Source organism: Canis lupus, chromosome 2, assembly GCF_003254725.2.
Source record: "Canis lupus dingo isolate Sandy chromosome 2, ASM325472v2, whole genome shotgun sequence".
NCBI classification, from domain to species: Eukaryota; Metazoa; Chordata; class Mammalia; order Carnivora; family Canidae; genus Canis; species Canis lupus.
The window spans coordinates 45,158,401-45,181,724 of record NC_064244.1 but is presented as its reverse complement, the minus strand read 5'-3'; the positions used below and the strand labels follow the sequence as shown (position 1 = coordinate 45,181,724).

Genomic DNA, 23,324 nt, shown 5'->3' with positions numbered 1-23,324 from the left:
TTGTGGTATAGTCAAATATTGGGATACTTCAGAGCAATGAAAAAGAGATGACTGTAACACATCATTATGTTTGTTACATGCAAGAAACCAGATGCAAAATGGTATATAGTGTCTGTTTCTGTTTATATGACGTTCAAGAAGAGACACAACTAATTTATGGTGAGAGCAGTCAAAATAGTGGTTACCTCTGGAGGGAGTGAGTATTGACTGAGAAAAGCATATTCTATATCTTGATCTGGATGTTGGTTACAGGTGTATGTGCATTTAAAAATCAAGCTATACATTTACAATTTTTGTGCTAAATGTAAACTCAGGCTGTATGTCATTTTAAAAAATAAACATTATTTAAAAAGTGGCCCCCAGAACTGAAAACAGTTTCCCAGTTTGGTCAGAACATAGTAAATGTTTACTACCTAGATATGAATTTGTGAATGTCTTCCTCCAGGACTGTGCAGGGCCCATTTGTGCCACAAATCCACCTGCTGCAGCCGTGACTATTGCACTCTACATAATCTGCTTTTGCAGATGCGGCTTTTGATGACATTACTGTTTTTGTTGATTCTGTTAGATCTATTAGATGTAATAACCATAAACCTGAATTATTGTGGACGTTTTTACTTGAGCTATAAGACTTTACATTTCTCCAAATTTGTTTTAATATTTGATCTGCTTTTCCCCCATGAAGATTTTCTTTCTTCTTTTCTTTTTTTTTTTTTTTTAAGTATTTACCTTTTAGAGCATATTTATTCTTGGGGTTTGATCTTATCATCTAGGACAGTGGCTTTCAAACTTGACTAATCATTAGAATCACTGGAGAAAGTTTCCCAGACCTAACTCTGCTTGTTCTGATTCAGTAGTTGTAGGTTGAGGTTCTGAGTTCTGTTTTAATATTTCCCTTAGAAAATTGTAATGATAAGTCTGGTTTGGGAAACTATTAACCTATCACTTTAGCGATCCTTCCAGCTTTGTGTTAGAGTCAGATACGGTAACAACGAAACACATATCCAGAGAGTAAGAGGTTTGCTTCGAGCCTTAGGACAAGTAGTCCTACTTGTAGTAGAGTGAGGACTGGACTTCTAGCCAAGTCCTCTTTCAATCTCACAAAATTATTAACCTAAGGATGCAGTGACACTACTGTCAGACCAGGGTCCAGTGAATTTACAAATTCAGTCCTCATCTGGACCATTAATTTTACTCAAAGAAAAAATTCCACAAAATAGTAATAGAGTCCTGGTCATGCATTGGAAAATTCTATGCTGTTGTATAAAACAGAGACAGGCAAGAATAAATGCTTAACACAATCTATCTTTATTATGGGAAAAGCAATTTAAAACATTTTTCACTGAGTAGTGCTAGAACATTACTGAAAAAGAAAGTTAATGCTTTTTCCTTTGAAAAGGCCTTCTATAACGTGTAGATATCGTCATATTAGAGACACTCCAGGGAAATGCTTGGTCAACTAAAATTGTTAAAGAGCAAAAATTGAATATTGACTTGGAAGTGAAGTGAAATACAATTTCCCACTTCTGTGAATTTTAATGGTAGCCATTGATGTTCTTCTTAATTCCCCCCCCCCCCAAAAAAAAACAGAAGATATTCTTGAAGGAAGAAAAAAAGGCTTTGACAGCTAGTACAGTGAAATTGATGGCAGCATAAGGCTGTTTGAGGAAAAAAATGTGGGAACTCAAACACTGTTGGTGGGAGTATAAATTGAATCAGCCACTTTGAAGAACAATTTGGCAGTTTCTATTAAAATGAAAAATGCTTATACCTTATCATTTAAGAATCCTGCGTCTATGTATCTATTATAAAGAAAAAAAATTCTTGGAATGTGTGCCCAATGAGAAGTTTGCAAACCTGTTGTTTGTCCTTGATAGTGAACAACTGGACACCTGAATCCGCATCAATAGGGAAACGGCTAACAATGCTGAGAAGTGGCCATGCTATGGAATACCTCAGTGTTCAGGTACCTCGCTAAAGATTAACAAGGGAGATCTTCACTGAAGAAAAAACAAGTTGCTGAATGATGAGAATGGTCATTGAGTATAACACTCTGATCAAAAACAAAAGTCTCCGGGTGGCTGGGTGGCTCAGTTCTCTGAGCGTCTCCCTTTAACTTGGGTCATGGTCCCGGGGTCCTGGGATCAAGCCCTGAGTCTGGCTCCCTGTTCAGCAGGGAGCCTGCTTCTCCCTCTCCCTCTGCCACTCCCCTTGCTTGTGCACATGTCCGAGGACTCTCTCCCTCTCTCCGTCAAATAAACAAATCTTTAAAAACAAACCCCCAAAGCCTCAGAAAACAGTAGTATGTTCCTCTAGGCACATAATTTTTCATGAAATCACATGGAGGTCTAGAATTTTGCTAATATGGTAGCCACTAGCCATAGAAGACTAAATTTAGAGATCCCTGGGTGGCGCAGCGATTTGGCGCCTGCCTTTGGCCCAGGGCGCGATCCTGGGGACCCGGGATTGAGTCCCACATCGGGCTCCCTTTATGGAGCCTGCTTCTCCCTCTGCCTGTGTCTGCGCCTCTCTCTCTCTCTCTCTCTCTCTCTCTCTGCGTGACTATCATGAATAAATAAATAAAAAAAAGAGAAGACGACTAAATTTAAATTAATAAAAAACATAAAAAAATAAAAATTCTGTTCCTCAGTTGCATTAGACACATTTCAAGTACTGAATAGCCACATGGGACTAGTGGCTCCTATAATGGACAGCAGAGTCTGGAAAAACAGACAAAACTGATCACAGGGTCCCCTATGAAGAGAGCCAAGTTTGGGGATGGTGGTCTATAGGACCTTTAGATTTCTGGGTGACTTTGAAGTTTTTTGCAATGAGAATAGATTGCGTATTATATAGATAATTTAAAAAGTAATGCATTTGTAAAATTGGGAGCATGTCTAATAGGATTTCTAAAACATTTTTAACATTTAGTGGGTAAATCAGTGTAAATTGATTTGGACATACCATCTTTTTAGCCTATGTAAAAGCTCACAACAAATACTAAAACAAACCGTACAAACCGTTGACTCCTTTCTTCCCTTCCTTTAACATGTGTCTGCTGCACACTATATTCCAGGCATTTAATATACAAGGATCACAAGGCAACTGCTGCTCAGACTAAAGTGTATTTGACATGGGCACAGCAAGAGGATTTCTTTGTCATGCACGAATTTTCCTTTGTAACTGATTAAATAATTACTGGCTGGCTTTGTGCAATGCTTATATAATTACAGAATATTAGTGGTGTTTATTAAACCAGCTAGGATGCATATTTTTATATTAGTGTAATAGGTATTCACATTTATTTTATTAGGGCTGAAAAATAATAATTTTGGGAAAAAACTCAGATTGGTCTTCATAATTTAGCAATCATTCAAGCACTTCCAGGTCAGAATAAGTTCTTTGAAGGACCAGAGAGAAAAGCATATACTTGCTTATACAGCTATACATAGACTTACTGTAGGGCTAGGTGTATTGGCTTGATGGAAGCACAAACACTTTCTCGATTAACTTTTTAGATGATAGAGAAGTCAGTAGTGCGGGGTAAGGCTTAATTATAAGTGTCTTTGACAATGCTGTATCCACAGAAGAGTTGAAAGCCCCATCTAACTATGAACACAGAAAAGAAAGAATCTGGTATCCTCAGATACACGAAGATCAGCGTCTCCATCATATCCAAAGAACTTAACACCTAGCATTTGTCCAATTACATGCTTTCAACTTAATTAAATTACATCCTGGAAATAGTCTGTAAGTCTTAAATAAGGTTCATCTTTTAATTTCAATTAATGATATAGAAACAGGTAAATAATTTCACCATACTTGCAGGAATTTGTTTTTCAATTTCTATTAAGTCTTTTTTGTCTCATCTTAAAAGTGTGGATATAATATAACAAAAGTTGCTTTTAGAATTGAATCTTTCATAGTGTTTGTGCTCATTTGAAGAAAAAAAGATTTATTGTATTGGTATGCAATAATTTCTATTTTTAAAAATCCATTATTTATTAAAATATTAGCAATTGGGGCACTTGGCTAACCCTGACAGTAGAGCATGTGACTTTTGATCTTGGGATCATAAGTTCAAGCCCCATGTTGGGAGTAGAGTTTACTTAAAAAAAATAAAATAGGGGGCATCTGGGTGGCTTAGTGGTTGAGCATCTGCCTTCAGCTCAGGTCGTGATCCTGGGGTCCTGGGATGGAGTCCTGCATCTCTCTGCCTATGTCTCTGCCTCTTTGTGTGTCTCTCATGAATAAATAAATAAAATAATTTAAAAAATCTCTTCCTTTAAAAAATATCAACAGCAAGTTAAGCACTACACAAATGTCTGGATATAAATTTGAAATAGCATCACCTGAGTACGTATTAGTGCCTTCATTTGCTAGACTTCAATTCCATTAACCTCTCCTTATTCTAGTCCCTGGAGACTTAGGAGGCCTTCATGGACCAGCAGTCCATGCGAACTTTGGAAATCGAAACTCTGAGCCCCACTCCAGACCTACTGAATCAGAACCTGTCTTTAGCATGGTCTCCACATGATTCTTAACTAATTCAAAGCTTGAAAAGCACTTGTTTGGCCTTTGGTTGCATTGGTATACCTTCTCACCAATAGTGGCCTGTAGACCAGTCTTTCTTTGGCCTTTTAGCCTGTTCAGTCTTCTATCATGCTATCAACAGAATTATCATTTAGACTCACAGCACAGTTATTTCATAGCCTCTGCACAAGTTATGCCTTTTACAAGGAGAAGAACACCAGTTAAAGAAGAGGGTGGACTTAGCCTCAGCTTCAGCACAGGAGCATAACAATAATGAGAAGTCTCTAGGGGCTGGTACCAGAACTCCTGGTTCTGCTGGAAACATTCTGTTTGACTACAGTTCAGAAGAAAATGAAAGCATACAAGCCTGGGAAGGTTTATATCAGCTATAGGCTATGTTCAAAGGGATGGGTTCTGAGAATAACCATCTCTGGACATGCTTCAAGAGGCAGGTGGATTGAGAGCCAACCAAACTGGCTTTCATAAATCACATTAGCATGTTAAAGGACTAAGATCTTACACCAGAGAAACCTGTTTAACTGTATTCAATGCAGCCCCCATTTTTTTTTTAAATCACAAAGTGCTTCCCTCCGCCCTATTCAGTGTTCATTAAATTTGGACAAAACTAGTCTTTGGTGAGACACACTTTGTGAAAGATTGAGTGCAGAAATTTCTCTTTTATTAAATAATATGTTAGGCCCTAAAAGGTTAGAAAATCTGACTTATTATATAACACTTGATATGTATATGCAGCTCTGTAGTTTCATCATTTTAGAAGTAAAACAATACTTTGATTCCAAATATTAAATTAACTTAAGCATTGCCCTCCCACTCTGGCTCTCAAGCTGTGAGTCATATGTCAGAATAAATTTTGTTACCTAGTTAGGGAGGGAATTTTCATAAGTTTCAGGGCCATAAAAGCATGAGTAAGGCACCTGGTTAGTGCAGTCACCTCTTGTTTTCTTAAACATCAAATATTTTCTGTTTCTCTCTCTTTTATTTATTTATTCATGAGACACACAGAGACTTAGGCAGAGGGAGAAGCATGCTCCCCATGGAGAGCCTGATGCGGGACTCGATCCCAGGACCCTGGGATGATGCCCTGAGCCAAAGGCAGACACTCAACCACTGAGCCACCCAGGCGCCCCTCTGTTTCTCTTTTTAAATCATTATCTGTGGAACATACGATTACTACATGCAAATGGCAGAGACCATATTGCCTCAGAACGCATTTGGGATAATGATTTTTCTTAAACGTCAACTAAAACTTGCAATCAAAGACAGCATCTGGCTTTTCTTTTTTAAGTTATAAAACCCTAGGGAAGTTCTAGGACTTTTAACTTGGAAATGGAGTTTCAGAGAAACTGAATGAAGTTGTTCAAGGTGACTTAGCTACTTAATTACAAAATTGGAAATAAAACCAGTTTCTGTAATACCTTTTGTAAAACATCCCAAATAAATGACTAGGTTGGAGAACGTTAGATATGAAAAGTATCACCCTAAAAATACGATTTGCTTATGAGGAGTCATTGTCTAAATATGTTAAACTTTAGAAAGCAAATTGCCAGCTACAACTATAAATCCTGAATTATGGACACTTTCAGCAAAGTATACTATTTTGTCTCATAAAAACCATATTACAAAAAACAAAGTAACTGAAACAGATGTTATGTGTCAGAGTCAGAAGGAGGCTCTCCAGTCATATTATGCTAATTTGAAGAAGAGTAAAAATCCTTGTCCTAAGGCTGGTGGGGGATGGGTACAGAGACTGAAAAAGAGATGAGGAAACGTGCTCCTTGGTGTCCAAGTTTTGAATAGACTACTACTGTATAATATTCCTCTGAACTTGGGATACGTGTTGGATTTTGTTCATTAACATGTCTGGTATGTGGACAAAAACAGCAAAAGATTCTGAAGGTCTACCCAAGTTATTTTGTGCATTAACTGTCCCTTTTTCTAATACAATGAACAGTTTTGGGAAGTTTGGAGATCTTTTGATTGTGAAGAAATATCTGTCAGAGCCCCCAAATACCATTGCTATTGGGCATTGGTTAGTTTTTGGAAACATTCTCAACTTCAAAAACTGTTGTTATATGTGTGTGTGTATACACACACACACACGTATATTTGTTACTCTTGTAATCCCTTGAGGCACTGATTTTTATTATCAATTTGACATTTATCATTTATCTTCTTTACTGGAGGGGTTGTATATATCTCCAATTTTCAAGTGGATATTTTATTGTTTTTAATCTCTGCCAATCAGCACAGTATCTGGTACAAGTTCAGTAATGATGATGATTTAAAAAGTCCTGTTTCAGGATCCCTGGGTGGCGCAGCGGTTTGGCGCCTGCCTTTGGCCCAGGGCGCGATCCTGGAGACCCGGGATCGAGTCCCACGTCGGGCTCCCGGTGCATGGAGCCTGCTTCTCCCTCTGCCTATGTGTCTGCCTCTCTCTCTCTGTATGACTGTCATAAATAAATAAAATAAAAAGTCCTGTTTCACAATGTCCAGATGTGATTTTCAGTGTAGGGGTGATAAAATTTTATCATTAGAGGTTATAATGACATAAATTCTAAATGAAAAATAATCACAATGAAAATTTTAAATGAAATAATTTTAGAACATTATTGTTTTGCAAAATGGAAAACTACCATGGAATTTAATAAAAACTCCTTTGTGTCAAAGGAGTACAGACATATAGATGAAAAAACACTCAGAAATTCCACCTCAAGCTGCCCTTACTAGAATGTCGTGCCTTTGTAAGAATTACATGACTTGGCAAGCTTCACAGGTTGCCACAGTGTATGTCCTGAGTGGAGCCAAGGGCAGAAGTTAGTGTTAACTAGACCAAGAGCTCAGGGCACTCAGATTTCTATAATTTTTCCAATAAAAATATCCATCATTGATTTTAAATATGGTATCAGATTTCTTTCTTGGAGTGATTTAGTATAGAGTTGAAATAAGAGGCCCTAGCACTTCATAGACCATGAAATACTGATTCTACACTATTGAACTATATGACTGTGGGTAAGTTATTTTTTATTTATTTGAGAGAGAGAGCAGGGGGAGGGGCAGAGAGAAAGAGAGGGAAGAGAGAAGCAGACTCCCTGCTGAGTGAGGAGCTTGACACAGGCCTCCATCCCAGGACTGAGATTTCATCTCAAGATCATGATCCCTGATATCACTACTTCACTCAAAATCAAGAGTCAGACACCTAATAGACTGAGCCACGTAGGGGTCCTTATTTTGGGCAAGTTATTTAACCTTCTTGTGCCCTCATCAGTAAAATAGTGGTAATGAAATAATGCCCTAAGAATTATTGCAAGAATTAAATGAAATACAATGCAAAATGCCTGGCACATTTTGATGTCAATTGATATCTACTGAGTATAAATTTCTGTAAGTTCCTTGTATCAACTAGTGGCAGGTGGCAGTAATTGGGTGTTTACTCTATCCAAGCATCCTTCTAAACACTTTATATCATGGGTATTAACATATTTAATCTTTGCAGCATTCTTATGCAATAGCTATTGTTATTATCACTCAGTTTCATAGATGAGGAACTTATTCACAGACATTTAAAGTAACACAGTACGTATCATAGCTGGAGATCAAAACAAGCTTTTGGGTTCCAAACACACTCTTCCTAAGTACAAACCTCTGCCACTGTCAGATCATTTCCACCAACTACATGGGCAGGTTAAAAAGCAGTCTCATTTTAACACACTATTTACCTAATTAAAACATTATAGTTGGTAGAAGCATACAATGCATTCTATAGTCACGTGTGAATAATTTTAATTTATTTATCCTTTTGAATTAGTTGCACCATTGCTCCCTTTCAATTGTGAGAAATCTAGTTTTGCTTGTATCTTACCTAGACAAGGGCACATTTTTCAATCCTTGTTCAGAACCTGTGCAAATCTTATTTCTTATTTGTTTTGCTGCCTGTGAATAATTAATTAAATAAGTGTTATCAAGGATTCTGAATAATCTAAAAAAAACAAATTTAGAAAATCCACAAAAAGGTATTTAGGAAAACCTTTATGAAATTAAGAGATATTATCGGCTGTTCTAGGCGTGGGTGACTTTATCAAAACATTTCACCCACTTTCAAATTTCCACTTGTTAAAACCAAAGGCCTTATTTGGCTGTCATTTGCAGTACTGTGTTTTTCAGAAAAGTTTCTGGCAGCTAATTTTAAAGAGATTTTGTTAAAAAGAAAAAAAAAAGACAATCTGTGTAGTATTCCTGTTGGGAGAATTCCCTTGACACTCTACATTATTATAAAGAAAATCACCAGTTTATCCAAACCTCAGCCACCTTTGGTTATCTTCAGAACTTTACAATTTGTATTTCCTAAGGCAGTGATTTTCAAGCATGAATTTGAAACACTGTGGGGGTTTCCAAGTTATTTGAAGGGAGGATGGCAAAGAATTCTCAAAAAAAAATTAATTTTCTTTTCAAAAAAGCCACATATCATTTGGGGGATTCAGGAGGGTAATTGTAGATGTTAGGATATTGAACAAATAATGAATGATAGGATATGGAAACCTGTAAAAAGGCAGCCAATTCTTTTTTTTTTATTTTTTTATTTATGATAGTCACAGAGAGAGAGAGAGAGGGAGAGGCAGAGACACAGGCAGAGGGAGAAGCAGGCTCCATGCACCGGGAGCCCGAACGTGGGATTCAATCCCGGGTCTCCAGGATCGCGCCCTGAGCCAAAGGCAGGCTCCAAACCGCTGCGCCACCCAGGGATCCCCAATTCTATATCTATAATGGAATCCTTTAACATGCACCAAAGCAATGGGAAATTTGCAGAACACTTTTGTTCAGTTTTAGAACATGTTTATCCACAACCTTCAGTGAATTTTCAATAGAATATTATTATATCTTCCATTCCAGCTTAGATAGTCTCATCAACAGAATGTCTAATCTCTGAGCATCCACATGAAATGCCATTTAGGAGAAGGCTAGCTTGTAAATATTTTATTCCTCTCAAATGAAGGTCACTGGAAGCAAGAACTAGAACCTAGAATGTCCTGAACTCAATGAGTTTTGCATTTTATGGCCCATATATTCCCATTCATATCAATTCCTTTATTTGGTCATTGAGAATCACTTTTCTTTACTTAATTAAAACCAGACATTAAATATCGTCAGCTTCCTGGCTCTCATCTAGGTATTTGGGCCATACTTTGACATGTAAATTATTTTGCGGTTAATTTAGTGAGTTATAAACTCCCAGATACTGTGGATAGTATCTAGCTAATCTTTATCCTAGAGCACTTCATATAGTGCCTAGCACAAAATAAATGCCCACAGATGTTTGCTGAATAGAACTGTCTGTAGAGAGTGGGAAATTTTTCTAATAGTTTTTGGGGTGGCATGTCACTTTGCTGCCTGTTTCCCCCCCCCCACTTGTTATCTGTTATCTGATTTTTTTTTTTTTTTCTACAAACCTGAATAGGTTTTACATCTACTGACTACCGGGCTTTTTTTCTTTTTTTAAACAAACTTGCCTATTTCTTCTTGACTGCATTTGCACATTGTAAGTTCCTTATCCTGGAAGGCACTTCTTTTTCACCTTCCTTTCCATTAATTTTTGATATTCCGCATCTTCAAGTTTACTGCAACATTCCCTCATCAGTTATGTATACCTTTTACCTTTTTCACTGTATTTTTCTGCACCTGATAATATCACTACATGTGCTGGTGTTTTCTCCAGAGTGTTGTCTAGTCTTTTCCATTAACTTATGCGTTCTTTAAAGGCAAGCATTGCACACCTGTTTTGCACAACTCCTAATGTAGTGGTCAGTCCTTCAGCCAACTTTACAGAAATTGGCTACTTGTTTAGTGACTATATATATGTGTGTGTGTGTATAAATAAGAAAAGATATGGAGAAATGGATGTCTTTACCTTGTTAAAACTAAGGGGGCTTGCCACTTAATGTTTAGCAGCGAGGAAACCTTTTGTACTTGTGGAAATTCTTCAAGAACAATCATACCCTGATTTTGAAAAATTTGAGTAATTGCAGAACAGATTTTCTGATTAAGTCTTGGAACGTGTGGCTCATTAAATTGTTATAGTTATACCAGGTGGTGGCCCTGTGCTCCTGTAAACAGAACCTAAGCGTATCCTTTTCTGTAGCATTTTACAGACAAAGAATTTAAATTTAAGGTGGAATAACTAGGGAGGGAAATGGGAGAAACTTTAAAAACTGACCTAATAGTAATCATAGAAACCAAAAATAAAAAAAGCACACACACACAAAAAACCCCTAATTGAATCAGACTATTCTGTTCTCCAATTTATCTGGATATATTTCCTAACTCCTTAGATCACTGTTTTTCTTTTCTTTTTTTTTTTTTCTCAAGATTTTATTTATTTATCCATGACAGACAGAGAGAGAGGGGCAGAGACACAGAGGGAGAAGCAGGCTCCATGTAGGGAGCCCGACACGGGACTCAATCCCGGATCTCCAGTATCATACCCCAAGCCGAAGGCGGCGCTAAACCGCTGAGCCACCGGGGCTGCCCAGATCACTGTTTTTCAAATATGAAACAAATATTCTGGGGCAGCCCCGGTGGCTCAGTGGTTGAGTGTCTGCCTTTGACCCAGGGCCGGATCCCAGGGCCCCGGGATCTAGTCCCGCATCGGGCTCCCTGCATGGAGCCTGCTTCTCCCTCTGCCTGTGTCTCTGCCTCTCTCTCCCTGTGTCTCTCATGAATAAATAAATAAAATCTTAAAGAAAAAGAAACACCCAAATATTCTCAATTCCTAAGAAAAGTGATTTGATTTCTGTCCTGAACTCTCTATAGCTTGGCTAGACTGCTGGGGACATCTCTATGCAAAGGTTTGGGCTCCCTTACAACCCAGTTTTAATGTTTGCACTTCCAATGTCCATGTAATGAGATTTAGCAAGCTTTATCACTTGCTTACTTACTTGAATTGTCATAGCATTTTTAATTTTTTCCAGTAATTAAACAAATTTAATAGGCAAGACATAATTTCTTCTCTTTAAAAACATTTTAAACCTCCTTTACGTTTGTTGAAGCTATGTCGATCACAAATAAAAATCTTACATTAAAAGAAAAGTAAGAAAAAAAATTAAGGAAATAACTACGAAAAGCTAGATTTAATTCTTTTACAGTTGACTTGGTAACATTCTGTATACCATAAGTAACAACTGAAACTTTAAAATAATCTTTAACTACTCTTATGAAAACAATGTGTCCCCCTAGAAGGTTGTCCGTTTAAATCCGAAGAGATAACAAATGCCATTCTTGAATGTAAATGCCGTTGTCCCACGCTTTGAAAGGGCCCTAATTAGCGAGGTCATACAACACAACGTTGTGTTGTGTTGTAATGTGTTCCATATGTGGTATTTTGAGACCTTTTGTTTTATTTCTAACTAGAAGGGGGAGGGAAAAAAAAGAGTCCATTTTCTTCCCTTAGGATTTGTTTCACAAGGTGCATCAGATTGAGTTTAGCAAGCAGGGAAATACTCCCTCTTATCTATCTAGTGCTTGTTTATTCTTCCCTTGTAAAAAGCAAAGGACTAGCAATTTTCTTTTATGAACGTGGACTGGAGGCAGATAAATAACCCTTGCAGGAGAGGAAGGTCAAGTTCAAAGTTTTTCTTTCCTTTGGATTCAGGAATAAGCAAATGGAAAGACTCGCCAAACCACCGGAGCAGCAGGGATCTGATGGGTAAGCCCTCCCCCCAGGACTTTTTCTGCACATAAGCAGAAGTCACTTGGAGCAGCTGCGGCGCATTAGTTCCGATAGTTTCACAGGCGGCCGCGCAGCGCGGACTGAGCCGCCGGCGCCGCGGCCTCCGCGCCCCTCGAGCCCCCCCCCCGCCCCCCTGCCCCGCGGGCCCGCAGCGCGCTCGGGCGGGGCGTCGGCCGGTCCCCGCGGAGACACTGAGGCAGGCCGCCCGAGGAGCCAGCGCAGCTGCCCGACCTGCCGCTCGCCCCGGGCTCCGAGCGAGGCAGCCGCTGGGGGGACGCCAGGCACCCACGTTGCCCCGGGTTGCTGCCAACTGTACAGAGTTGAGCGGAGAAATGGCCCAGCAGACGACGAGCCCGGACACCCTAACAGTCCCCGACGTGGATAATCCGCATTGTCCGAACCCCTGGCTCAACGAGGATCTTGTGAAATCCTTGCGGGAGAACCTGTTGCAGCAGGAGAAGTCCAAGCCGGCGAGGAAATCGGTCTCCCCCAAGCTCTCTCCAGTAATTTCTCCGAGGAATTCCCCGAGGCTCCTGCGGAGGATGCTTCTCAGCAGCAACATCCCCAAACAGCGGCGTTTCACGGTGGCACATACGTGGTAAGGTTGGCGCGGCTTGCCGGGATCGGTGGCCGGCACCCGGCTGATTTTTGTGCCTCCCGCCTTCCACTTTGGGCGAGGGGGGGTGGGGGGTGGGGAGTCTCATCATTGCTCACCTGTGACTTACAGGCAGCCTTCTACCTTCCCAACAGAGCCCGCAGATGCCCTGGCCAAGGCAGCAGCCCTTGAAACTGGGAATCCTTGAAGGGGGGTGGTTCTCCAAGTTCAATTCCTATTGCAAGTTCCTACAAGAAAATTGGACTCCAGGTGTCAAATAAGAATGCAGTTTTACTCCCATATCAGCGTGGTGGCGTTTCTTGGATTTCATAAGCTAATATCCCTTGCCAAGTCCTGCAACAACCAGGAAAGAAAGGACTAGAAAGGAGAGGAGGAAAAAAAAATCACAGTTTACTCTGCTTTCTGCATAATCCCCACTTGAACAGAGATGTACACAGAATGTGTGTATGTGTGTGTGTGATGGTGCGCCCCCAAACCTCTCCTTTGCTACTGACCTTAATGTATTTACAATCTCAAACATGTCTTTCTAATGGAGAGAAGAAAGGATTTAGGAATTCTGTGCAGGCAATTAATTGCAGGCTGCTACTTGGTAAGGTTGTGTTCTTTGTTTTTTTTTTTTTTTTTTTTTTTTTTTTTTTTTTAAAGATTTTATTTATTTATTCATGATAGTCACAGAGAGAGAGAGAGAGAGGCAGAGACACAGGCAGAGGGAGAAACAGGCTCCATGCACCGGGAGCCCGACGTGGGATTCGATCCCGGGTCTCCAGGATCGCGCCCTGGGCCAAAGGCAGGCGCCAAACCGCTGCGCCACCCAGGGATCCCATCAATGCACAGCCAGTAGTGTTAGCACAAGAAAGTGTAGGAAGCAGAAAAGAGGTTGAAAGTACAGGTGATTATACTGATGACAGAGTAGGAGCACTAGAAGTTACAGTGGAGAGCGTGGAGGTTTGAGGGAGGGCTGGGATTTAAGGCAGATAAAAGGATTTACAGAGCCATCTGAGGGTGAAAGGCTAGTGATGAGCAATATCCTGACAGTCTTAGAGTCCTTTTGGTGATGATTCTGAGTCAAAGATAAGGATCTCACCAAAGGCTGTGGAGTTAGAAAAGCACAACTCATCAGCTGGGATGACCATTCTTTTGGGTCTGTTTTTAAAACTCAGGTTCTCTAAATCACCTATAGTACATTTATAGAAATGGCAGGAGAGGCAGTAGGAACTGGGCTGGCCAGGTCCACTGACCAGTCTTCACTCCAACTTTTTGTCTAGTTCCTCCCGCCTCTTACCATACACTTATGCTCTAGGGATGAGAGGTGTGAAAAAAGATACAGAAAGGCAAGTAGGGAATTGCTAGTATTCAGATGTATGGCCCTGGAGCATGTTTATTAACATGAAATTGCCATTTTGTTCATGCATTGGATAAAAAAAATCCTGTTTTTCAGCATGATGTTAGAACTAGATATTGAAGAAGCAAAATAATTTCTGAAAAAATATGTGTACTTGCCCCAACGGTTCATAAATGCCATTATAATGATACTGCTTTTATTAAACAGGTTTTCTGTGTAGACAATAAAATATTTCTAAAAGAAAGCAGGGCCATGCCACATTGTAACATTTATACAGGGCTGGTTTCAGTGATCCTATTTGTAAACAGAACGAATATGAAATGGATAGAACATAACTTTCTCTTTGGAGTCTGAATTGTTGGCTTGTGTTGCTTGCTTGCAAATTTATGTTATGTGAGCTAGCTGGCGGTTATTAAGAAACACCATCTTTTGTGTCTTAAGAGTGTGCCCTGCAAAGCAACATGTACAAACTTTTTTTTTTCTTGGCCTAAGGGAAAGGGCGAGCCCTGGCACCTTTTAACCTGTGAGGATTATGTAGCTCTTACTGTGATTGATTTGTTGGCTTCTCTTCAAGAAATGCTCCTGGTACGTGTTTTATGTTCTGACAGAGCCATGGCTTTGCTGATCTGCACGTCACCCTCATGAAGATGTGGGCATGCTTTTGTGCATTTGCTCTTGTAGCCTGGGAAGCATATTTCAACACACCATCCAGAATTGGCTAGAACATGCCTGTCACTCCCAGCTGACTCTGATGACGCTCTTGCCAACGTAGATTTACATCAACACAATTCCTAACTGGAAAAAGCTCATTAGGAATACACAGAGTGGCCCATTTAAAAGAGGCATAGTATCAGTTTGAAGAGGACAGAAGACTGTATTTTAAGGGAAGCCTTTTAAGAAATGCACTGTTAATTGAACACCTCAGAGCACAGAATTATAATCAGTGTAACTTAAGACTTCCTGCCCCGAAATTGTATATTACTCACTCTTAAGGAGTTGGTTATCCTGAAGAAAATCCCCACATTCCAGACTTTCCTTCTCAGTGTGCTACAAATATAGACATTTCTAGCCTCTTCCCTTCCTATGTACATAATCCTAACTCTGTATTCATTAAAGAAGGTATGATCTGCTAGAGCTGATGACATGTAATATGATGTAACAACATTGCTTTTGCTTGCTCAAAGTTCAGTTTGGCAATTCAATGGATAAATAGATTTTTCTATTAGTATGAAACCTTTTTGGCATTTGTCCATCTTGCTTGACTCATCCTCAGTATCCTAGTGAATGTTTGGGATAGGCCTATTACTCAGATGCATGGGTCTATAGACAGGAAACCAGGCACTCAGAAATAAAACCTGTTACCATAGCTAATCAGAAAAAAAAAAAAAAACTGTCTTCGTTGTACAAAATAATATTCAGTATCAGTGGCACATGACCTGTGATTACTATTCTCATGACCCTGTGCTACTCACCCTTCATTTTCATCATCCTAGTGTATTCTAAGTCATTACAGTAATGGATATAACTGAATGGGTTTGCAATTTTTACCCCTTTTCTCATGACAACCTACAGGATTTTCAATGACACATGCTTTGATCTGCCTGCTTTTAAATCTCTTAAGCAGGGCAGCTCTAGACAGCTTCTTCTCAGGAGATTTTACAGTCCTCATAGACCTCATCATAAACTCTATATTTACAGTTGTTTAGACATATCAAAGTCAATCTTTACACCAGAGGCCCCCTGGGAAGTTAAGGTTATCAGTTTCTTGTTATAGTGATGGGGTCACTGTCATGCCTAGCAATAATAAAGGTTGTGCAAAGTGATCAAAAGTTGTGGGTGACAGTGTAGCAGTTTTAAAAAAATGTTCCACCATAATATTTCTGCTGCTGTATTTTGTCTAGAATTAATGATTGTTGTAATTAACTCCAAAGTGTTCCATGCTGTTTGTGTATAGTATGGAGGGAAAGAAAATACATAGAAATATGGAAATAAGATCTTTGTCCTGTGAATTAACACATGAAATCTATACTTATCAGAGCCAAGATGCAGCATTTTAAAGAGATAATTTTATAGGCCTATCAGATGGTAGGATTGGTCAGAATTTGGGTAGTCATAAAAGACAATCACACACAAAAAAGTTGGCAGTGCTTTTTCAAACATCGTCCAAGAGAGAGGAACTATTGGTTAACAGAACGACATCAGACATTAAAACTATATTAATCAGGGATCCCTGGGTGGCGCAGCGATTTGGCGCCTGCCTTTGGCCCAGGGCGCGATCCTGGAGACCCGGGATCGAATCCCACATTGGGCTCCCGATGCATGGAGCCTGCTTCTCCCTCTGCCTGTGTCTCTGCTCTCTCTCTCTCTCTCTCTCTGACTATCATAAATAAATAAAAATTAAAACTATATTAATCATCTTACTAATAACTTTTTAAATTTATCTAATTGATCATTTATTATCTCTCTATATTTTTCTGGTTCCATGTTCACAAAGCTATCTTCTGATACTAGTCTTCATCATTATATAGGACTTTCTAATGAGAAAGAAAGCACTGGGTCCGATGGTTGAGCATTTTAATCTGCACAGTAGCTGTTATGCTCGATGAAAAGAAATTAATTGACATTTGGATTCTGCTCAGCAGTTTCATGAGCTTATATGATATGGGTTTGCTCCTGAGAGAAGAGGTTGATCTCATGTGCTGAGAGATTTCAGTCTCTGAGTCTATAAGACTCATTGCCAGATTCTAATCCTAGTAATTTCTCCAAGCTGTTGCCTATCTTGAAGACCTTTTGAGAAAAACACTGCCATCTTCCTGGGTGAACTCTTCTCTGCTGCCATGCTTTGAATATTTTTACTAGGAACCATGGTAGTGCTAAATATACCTCTTAAAGCTGTAATCACAGTAAGAATGTGGAAAAGATGCAATGCCCCATTTCCTTAGTCTCTTTCCTTAATGGAAGCAGTTTGGTGTGACAATCATGACTTATACTTTGAAATTAATTTTCTGACACATCTAACATTTAGCCCTGGATAGAGTTGGCTTTTATTTGTTTTTCTGAGGGTCTCACGTCTTAGAGAACTTGGGCGGCTGTTCTAGGAAATGTGTTCAGTACTCACAGGCAGTATTAGGAATTGTCTGGACCAGGGCAGCCCAAGTGGCCCAGTGGTTTGGCGCCGTCTGTGGCCCAGGACGTGATCCTGGAGACCCGGGATTGGGTCCCACATCGGGCTCCCTGCATGGAGCCTGCTTCTCCCTCTGCCTGTGTCTCTGCCTCTCTCTCTGTGTCTCTCATGAATAAATAAATAAAATCTTAGGGCAGCCCGGGTGGCTTAGCAGTTTAGTGCCGCCTTCAGCCCTGGGTGTGATCCTGGAGACCCGGGGTCAAGTCCCATGTTGGGCTCCCTGCGTGGAGCCTGCTTCTCCCTCTGCCTGTGTCTGTTCCTCTCTCTCTCTCACTCTCTCTCTCTGTGTGTGTGACTCATGAATAAATAAATAAATAAATCTTTATTTTTATTTTATTTTTAATTTTTTAAAATAAAATCTTAAAAAAAGGAATTGTCTGGACTCTTTCCTTCCTCTGCCTTACCCCCTCTCAGATCCAGTAACTTAGGCATCCTAAATGTTACAGTTTTCACCCTCAAAAATGATGTCTTTTAATGATGTCTTTTAGGGAACTTTGCATTTTAATAGGGTTTGTGTTTGTTTTTTTTTTTTTTTTTTTTTGAACACAGAAAAGTCTTTGTGGCTTAAGTACATGAATCTCAACTTGCATAGCTACAGATTTGTGGGACAAGGTTCAGATCTACTACATCAAGAATTGTGAGATATGTTTACAGTGATGTGAGAGGCCAGTAAGAAAGAATGGCTTTTATAGAATGATTCTTTTTTCAAATATGAAATGATGACACAGTTTCTATGATGCAAGAAGATTTGTCTACTTCAGGACAGTTACCTAAATCTAGGCTAAATTTAGTATCCTTGATAGCCCCACACCTGGTAGGGAGGTGTAAAATCCTTGTGCCTACATGAAATGATACTTATCATCATTAGGGACAGGTGAAAGAAAGAATAGGAATTCTGGAGTTGGGTTGCTAGGGCCTGGCTTTACTATAAATCAGCCGTAAGATTGAGTTAAGTCTTCTAATTCTTCTGAGCATTAGTTTTCTAATTTGCTTAATGGGAATAAATAACATGAGAAGTTGAAAAGATTGAGCTACTACACACAGTAATTTGTAGGATATGTACTTTATACAATATTATGTGCTAAAGAGATGATGGTGATAATTGTTATCAGGAACAATAACAATAATTATGGTGAGAGATGATTCTGCTGGGGCAACACATATTCTTCTAAGCGGTCCAACCCCAACACTGTATGCACTCCCAAGGCAGTAGGTCTAGACTCCCTAATCCTTGTGTTACATAAAAAAACCATTAAGGGTATGAATTCATTGGAAGCATTAACACCCCAAAGGTTATTAAGCTATTAAACTCTGGTGATATACTGTTAGAAATATTTTCCCCGGCCAGCTTTTCTTTCTCCTCATCTCCTCTTTATGTTACCAACTTTAGAAATTTAACTAACTGTTTGAAGAATGTAACTTCAAGTTGTTTGAAAGAATAAAGCCTGGACTGTAAAGACGCTTCTTTGGGGGATGTAATTAGTCTATTTTATGTGATGCTTCCATTTTAAAATTAGAAGTTACTTCTCTCCTACAACTTGCCAGGAAGAAATCAGGTTCTGAGAAAGAAAAAATGTAAAAATTAGAAATAATATCCAGTAGAACTTTCTCAAGACAACTTCCCAGTGGTAGTTCATTGTTTTCCATCAGTGAGCTGTATTACTCTGAAATGCCAAATGTTCATGGTGCAACTGTAGTTCTTAATAACTCCTAGTGTTGGCCACATCCATTGAAATTGTCCAACTTTTGGATAGTAACTGCAGGGATTTCTTGAAGGGGAGCTTATTCCCTGGACAGAGAGGTGAAAAGGAAAGAGGGAGAGAAGAGAAGAGAAAAGATACAATGTAAGCCTCTTCTAGACCTAGATGATGGAAGGACACCTCAGAGAGATCTTCTCGACTTTTGACTAGATGATAAAACCCAGGGACAGAGGGGTCCAGAAAAGTACCCACTGGTACACACTAGGACAGTGTGAGACTCAGATGTTTGATGAAGCTCAGTGTCTTGTTAGTCTGACCCAGAGCCTGTAGGGATAGGGCTGGAGGTAGAAGGAAAGTAGAGAGAACTTGTCATTTATGCAGCATCTCTGCTCATTGGACATTTGTTTTACTTTTCCATAACTCTTTTATTTTTCTCTTGTTCTGACCCTAGATTTGGAGTGCAATATTGCATACCCAATTTTGACTTAGACTAGTGCCCTGAATGCAAGGGGCAATTATGTAGAAGTGAATGAACAGAATAATTTACTGTAGCTTTAGAGACCTTTGTTGTTATTCCCCTCCTGCCACTTTCTAGCTCAATGATCTCAGGCACATTATTTAAATCCTCACTGGCTCAATTTCCTGAAATATAAAAGGATGAGTGTTGAGTGGTTGGTCTCTAAAGTCCTTTCCAGGGCAAAATGCTGTGCTCTTCTATCTTTAGCTAAATAATTTCATAGGTTGCTGCAGCAGCAATAGTTCCTTGGTCCTTAACTACCAATTGTATATCCCACTCAACTGTGAAAGAGAAGGAAATCCCAAATTTAATTCCCCTATTGCACTTGCTTGTATTTTCATTCAGGTATCTGCAGCTCATAGATTCCATAGCCTCATGTTAAAGTTTCTTCCAAAGAGTTGAATAATGGTAAAAGGAAGGAAAACCTCTTACAACTAAATTCCACATAACTGTGCCACTATTTACTGTTTCCATACAAGTTATAAGTGGGTCACAAATTTAATAGTTTATGAGAGTTGCCTATTGTTGCCAAGTATACTGAACAAGGTTTATAAAATAATCTCTCATTCTTTCCCCAATTCTTCTCCATTTTAGAATAAAAATACCAATAGAAAAAAAATGTACCAGTAAATACAAGGGGGTAGATAATTTGGTTATCATTATAAATAGTTTAAATATTTGGGCACTTAATAAAACAAAGACTATTATGTATTTGGAACATCCAGACTGCTAATAATTTTCTTTCCTTAACAACAACAAAAAAGGCAACAGACATTAAGGTATTAAATGATTTATAAATTAATTCATTATTCAGTTTCAGAACACTAACAGTAATATAGTATTTCCTGTCTTCAGAAATAGCTCAGGTAGAGAGCATTTCTCTAGAGGTTGACTAATGTTTTCAAGGTTTATAAAGATGAACTATTCATAATGAAGTTGTATTGGGGCCAGAATGATTAGGATTTAAACCTTCAGTCTTTAATGAGACTTTTTATGCTTTATTGTTTTAAAGATTTTATTAATTTGAGAGAGAGGGAGAGAGAGCATGAGTGGGGGTAGGGGCAGAGAGAAAGGGAGAAGCAGACTCTCCTGCTGAGCAGGGAGCACAAGGCAGGGCTTGATCTCACAACCCTGGATCATGACCCAAACCAAAGGCAGATGTCCAACCAAGAGAACCACCCAGCTGCCCCTTCGCACTTGATTAAATTAATAGTTTAAAAGAGTAAAGCAAGACTCAAAATTAAAATATTTTTTAGTGATTTTGTATTTTACTGTTATTTCATAAACTTCTATAACATTTTATATTCCTATCCTTTATTCTATCGTTATCTTAATGTTGGACATTTCATTGTCATCTTTGATCCTAAAATAAACATCTTTGAAGGTCATTTCTGAACTGTTGCTTTAGGAGTAGGATGGATTCTCAGATGTGTGATGTGGAGAGTTAAAGATTTTAAGTGACATTGCTTTTCAGAAACTTATTAGTGTGTTCACAGGATATTACACTACCGTACTCCTGTATTCTTCCCAGTATTGGATATTTTACAGATAATAAATATTTGCCAAATTAGCAGATTGAAGAATACCATCTAACACATTTCAATTGGCTAATATTGAGACTACCATTTTCTTCATCTGTGCACAGAAATTTTTAATATCTTATGGGAATTGCACAATGGTGTTATTTTCTATTGGGACATTAACTGTTCCTTCCTATACCCTATATTTTGCAAAAAAACCCGATTCTTTTCAGTTTGTTATTTGTCATGTAGTTATTTACATTGATTTTTGATGTGAAAAGATTTTGTTTTTAACTATTGCCAGAACAATTATTTTTTGTTTGGACAATATTTTATCTACTACTTTGATCCGTGGAAAAGGTTTCCTAAAATTAGATTAGAATTTCCTTTTATTTTCTTCTAGTTATTGAAAGAACATTCTATTTTTAATTACTCTAGAAATAATTAAAACATAGTCTTGAGTTTAAAATTTGTGTGAAGTTCTACCATTTTGCTATAGATTGAAAAACATAAAATACAAAAAAATGAGGAATCTTTATCCACATTCATTCATTACAGTATGATAAGCAAAATCAAGAACTTAAAAACATCCTTAAAAGTACTTTTAAATTATCAGAAACTATACAAAAAAGCAAAAATAGTCATAAAATAACATTTTTAGAAGAAAATTCTTCCAAATGTTCCCTTTTCCAAGAAGGCCACTTGAAAAGTATAAGCTTTAGGTTATGCCATCAAAGTCATTGGATTGGAAAATAATAATAAATAAAAAATAAGTCATTGGATTGAATGCCAAATTAGCGGTACAATTAGTCAATTTTTTTTCTCAAGTACAATTAGTAAAAACAATTTCAAAGAGTAAACAATGTTAAATTTTTTTTCTAATAGTTTTTACTTGCCGTGAAAAAAATCTACAACCTTATGTAATTATATTTATTTTTCATTATATTATGTATATATTCTAATATTTTATTAACAGGTATGTTTCTGGATTACTAAAGTAATACTTTTATGTTAAATGTTTGATGACTGCAATAAAGTACGACGAAGAACCACCTCTGAATTTTTTTTAAAAGTGTATGACCTGGGCAAGTTGCCCCACCTCTCTATCATTGTCAACATCTGTATAATAAGAATTGACATAGATAATTCCTTAGTGCTCTGGTAGTTCACAGTTTAGCGAAAGGCAATTTTATAAGAAAAGATAATATTTCATTACATTTAATAAATTTTTACAGTATGGCGAAGCATATTGGTTAGTCTTGTTGATAAAATTCCAAATACCCAGATAAAGACTAAAAATGAGCCAAACTTTATATATTTAAAAATATATAAAATATCTTACTGTTGACTCCGTGTTTAACTCATTATCTGGGTTCTGCCATTTTCATAAGAAATACACATAAATGTGCACATATGTCCATATAAGAGTCTATATGGACAGATAGCTAAACGTACTCATACATATTATACTCTCTATATAATCAAATATTACTGCTCTTTTGACTCCCAGTTTTATAAAGGCAGAATCAGATAGAACTATACTTTTCAAAAGACATTTATTTTTATGCAGAAAATATTCAGAGCCATGCTTTTCTACCAGTTCATATTATATGTAAAGATTCATTAATTCTACTGCTTCTGTGGGTAGAATATTTAATCAGTAAGAGATACTATTGATGTGACATAATTGCCTCGAATACCTACATATATCAAACAAAATATGCATAGGTTTTGAGACCAAGATTATTTAAATAAATGTCACAACGTCATATAGATAAAATGAGCCATACCTGGGGCATAAACTGACTTGTTTGTTCCAGATATTCATCAAATACTATATTATGCTGTTAGATTTGCAGAATATAGGGAAATACAATATAAGAATGTCAGATTTTGAATTAAAAATAAAAGATTTTATTCCCACATGAATACAAGAGAAAAAAAGTGGTGTGATATTATTTGCTTGCTATAATTAAAAGTATTAGTAAAATTTGTAAAACAGGATCACAGGAAAAATGGCATAATTATTAGTTTTCCGAATTGAAAAAAGAGAGCAGTCAAAAAACAGTGATAAATCCACCTTTGAAATAATTATCCCCCACCTGTTGCACATTTGCTAATATAGATAATGCTGCTGTGAACATCTTACATATTCTAATCTTTTAACTTTT

The 23,324-nt window shown here is 38.0% G+C and overlaps 1 protein-coding gene across 27 annotated transcripts in view; it reads left to right on the top strand.

The window, feature by feature from the left end:
• PDE4D (phosphodiesterase 4D) overlaps positions 1-23,324 on the top strand; it is a 1,438,885-nt gene that overhangs the window by 721,608 nt on the left and 693,953 nt on the right. The window contains exon 1 of one of the 27 annotated variants that reach the window (XM_025448318.3): positions 12,398-12,872. The exons of the other annotated variants lie outside the window; for them this stretch is intronic. Coding sequence (XP_025304103.1) covers positions 12,607-12,872 — 266 coding nt within the window. The 5' untranslated portion in view covers positions 12,398-12,606. Of the gene's footprint in view, positions 1-12,397; positions 12,873-23,324 lie in introns of those variants that run through there. 27 annotated transcript variants of the gene reach the window in all.